Source organism: Primulina huaijiensis, chromosome 15 (assembly GCF_012295235.1).
Source record: "Primulina huaijiensis isolate GDHJ02 chromosome 15, ASM1229523v2, whole genome shotgun sequence".
Classification (NCBI taxonomy): Eukaryota; Viridiplantae; Streptophyta; class Magnoliopsida; order Lamiales; family Gesneriaceae; genus Primulina; species Primulina huaijiensis.
Window position 1 is genome coordinate 8,033,953 of NC_133320.1, and position 3,495 is coordinate 8,037,447.

The 3,495-nt window shown below is 34.5% G+C and overlaps 1 protein-coding gene across 2 annotated transcripts; it reads right to left on the minus strand.

The window, feature by feature from the left end:
- Nucleotides 1–305: 305 nt before the first annotated feature.
- LOC140959489 (actin-depolymerizing factor 2) lies at nucleotides 306–3,323 on the minus strand. Of its 2 annotated transcripts, none has more exons than XM_073417338.1 (3): nucleotides 3,153–3,323; nucleotides 861–1,126; nucleotides 306–770 (listed from the first exon to the last, which is right to left on the minus strand). In XM_073417338.1, exons 1-3 carry the CDS (start codon nucleotides 3,153–3,155, stop codon nucleotides 620–622), a joined length of 420 nt encoding a protein of 139 aa, XP_073273439.1. In that variant the 5' UTR covers nucleotides 3,156–3,323; the 3' UTR covers nucleotides 306–619. The 2 variants fall into 2 exon arrangements, with proteins under 2 accessions (XP_073273439.1, XP_073273440.1); XM_073417339.1 differs by having other exon boundaries at nucleotides 861–1,110; nucleotides 3,153–3,315.
- Between the last annotated feature and the right edge of the window lie 172 nt (nucleotides 3,324–3,495).

Here is a 3,495-nt window from a genome sequence, read left to right on the forward strand (position 1 = left end):
TGTTTTTTTTAGGTGAAGGTTGTATTATTTGTGTGTGTGTGTATACATAGATAAAAAGCATTTTTTTGAGAAGCATTAGAAGAGCTACAAATTTGAGCTTTTCAAATTTCAGTTTTTTGAAGTGTTTTTAAAAGCACTAAAAAGACCATCCAAACACACATCAAATTATAAAAACACTTTAAAAAAAAAAGAGTTTTAAAATCCAAACGCGCTAATACTAATAAGCCCCGCCACCCAGTCAAAATGAAAATACATATAATCAGCAAAACTGAACTTAAATGCATCGCTCGTACTGGGATAATTCATAATAGGAATGATGGCCTTCTGTTAGAAATGAGAAGGAATCCGAGTCGATAATACATTTCCTAAAAATAGAAAACCAATCTGCTGCTGATACTCGTCGAGCCCCAAGAGATTTCATAAAACAGACTCCAAAACCGGAATATAAGTTTAAACCCACGTAATTTGATTGGGATAAAGACTCGAAACACAAGATAGAACTTCAACAACACACCGATATCATAGCTACGCCAGTACCACAAGTTCCACAAACTAATAACACTTCGCTCGAGTAAAGCAGTAAGATCGTACTTTTCTGCACTTTTGTAGATTGAAGTGTTTAATTGGCTCGACTTTTGAAGACATCAAGACCCACCTCGGTTGGGTCGGTGGCTTGAAGCTCTACCTGGATTCCATCTAATTCCCTCTTGAACCTGTCTTTTGAGCTGGCATAGATCATTTTGCTCCTCACCTTTGCTGTGTCGGGAGACCTTAAAACATATAATAAACAAAACCCGCAAATGTTATCGCATGAAATTGTGGAAATGACATATATGGTGCCTGATGGAAAGAATAACTACCAGGCAATGAAGAAAATTCTGCTCTTTGGAACATTATCTTCTGTCAGATAATCAAAATCATACACAGCATATCGACACTCTTCAGCAGGAAGGTGTGCAATGAAGTCATCGTAAGTTTGAGCTGGTTCACCAAGCTTTTCAACGATTACCTGCTTCTGCTTCTCCTCAATCTTGTAAACTACGAATCGGTGGGTTCGCTTAGCTTTCAACTCCATAAACTTCAGTTTGCAGTCATCATGAACTGCCATTCCTGATGCTGCATTAGCCTATATGTTTTTATAGGTAGAGCAATTAACTGAAGAAATAATCACCCCACATGTTTAAGAATCAAAATATTTTACAAAGCAGTATTTACAAAAGCAATTAAGTAGTAGGGCTTCCACAAAATTTAAAGATCATGTGGATCGGCTCTTTCAAGTTACTTTGACGACTGGTCCAAAAAAAGAAATAAAAACCTATAAAGTTACCAATTGACTATGTTCAAACAGGTTGGAGAAACATGATTCCAGTAAGAATGTCAGTTATGATTTCAATTAAAGATAATGGCAGACTACATAAAAATATATAAGAAAATTCAAAAGTTGTGGAGGCACAGTGACCTCATGTACTCAACAATAACATTGTCATGTCGCAAAAAATCTGTTAAAAGATATAGAAACGACGACGTGAATCCCTCCGTATAGCATAGCTATGTGACCGTGTCCATCAATAACAGGGGAAAATCCAAGATTTCTAAAGACAGGAGGCAAGACCAAAAGGTGAAAGGCTGGATTCAAACAAAATTTGAGATTTAGTAAAAAATAGTGCATAAAGTTTAAATTTTTGCGCCGTCCACAACATATTATCCGTGGAAGAACTATTTGTGTACCGTAACCAAGCTAAGCAAGATAAAAAAAATTGAAATCTTTTGTCAATTAAATAAGACTTTTGGATTCATACAGCACAAGGCAGATTTTCTTGGTCAAACAATTCCAATCTATTCTTAAAAACACTTAAATCATATAAGTGAAATGAGAACAAAAACAATTAAAAAATTTCTGTATGATCCCTGCTGATTAATCATTTTCCTAGCGATCACAAACCGAATAGTTTTTAAGTATGCTAAACTCCCTAAAAAGAAATTTGAGAGGAAAGAGAGGACTAGAGGATTGTAAGGGCTGAAAGTCCACCAACCTGGATGTCTTACTCCTAATGAGATCCTGCCGACTATCAACAAGGATTTGGCCCATACCACAGCAGGAGGAGTCCTCCTTATTTACACCATTGGATAAATTAAAATATAAATAAGTCCTACACAAAATTCACATGAAACATATGCATCCACGGGTGTATGCCATCATCATGGGAGCAACATTTATTAAAATTGATATCTATCCTAGACACTGACTACCATAAATACTACTATTTTCTTGGTGAAAATTACGTAAAACTTCGCTACCTTCCTTATTTTCACTTGTTAGGGCTTTCCTTACCCTCATGGTTCTACATGTTGATGTGCTCGGTCGTATTGAGAAGTTAGTTCACAGTTAGGTTCAACGACACACAGAAAAGAATCTAAATAGAAAAAAAAAAAACCTTTTAATTCACGTTTGCGTAACATAACCGTATCCCGGAATTTATAGTTGCACAGACTTTATCCATTAGTGATTGTTTAACTCAACACAGTACTCATAGAAACCAAGAATGTTAACAAACATTATAGTCACCCCGTCTAAGATATCAAAGCACTACTGCTACAAGTAGTTCATATACTTACATAATAATTTGACAGCAATAAATTAATACTGGAAATGAATGCTGTTTTTAGGCAGTCCGTCGATTGTAGAGAAGATGACATCATTCACACGTGGAAGGACTAAGAATGGTTATACGTACGTAAGAAGGTTCATGTAAACCTTTCATATTTCCTGGGTGAAGGGCTCATACTTAAAACCGAAATTTCCAAAAAAAAAAAATAATAATAATAATTTCACTCGTTAAAGTAGTACTACCGAGCCATTCCAAGATCGATCTACAAAAAATTCTGCAAGTGCAAAATTCGTGCGTGTACTAAAAGAAGCTTATCAAATCAGATCTAAAAATCTTTTAAAAAAATTAAAAACTGGAGCGAACAAATAAAACCATCCGCCAACAAATTCTGAGGTTTAGGACTTCCATTTCTGCAGATCACAAAGATCGCAAAACCAGACAGAAATCAGAGAGAATTGACTAAGAAAATTATCGTCTAAATGAAAAATAAAAACATAGTACATATATAGGATAAAAGTACAAGAAAATTAAACAAATCATTACCATTGTAGCGATGTATAATCGGAGAAGATCGAGGGATTTACGACCAAAAAACGAAAAGAAAGAATTTAGGGCTGGAAGATGCCCAGTGTTTCGGGGTAGATATTTAGAGAGAATTTCGCGTGGAGTTCAGTTGCCAACATGGAGAATAGAACATATGTACAGAAACACGAGAGAATTCAGCCAAATCCTTTAGGTTTTATTGGTTCTAAGATTTTTCTTTAAAAAAAAATTAGAGAGAGATTCAATTTAATATTTTATATTTTTTATAAAAGTTTAATGATATTTAATATAAAATTTTTTAATTAATATTTCAATTCATACTTACTTTAATTTCTCTCACATA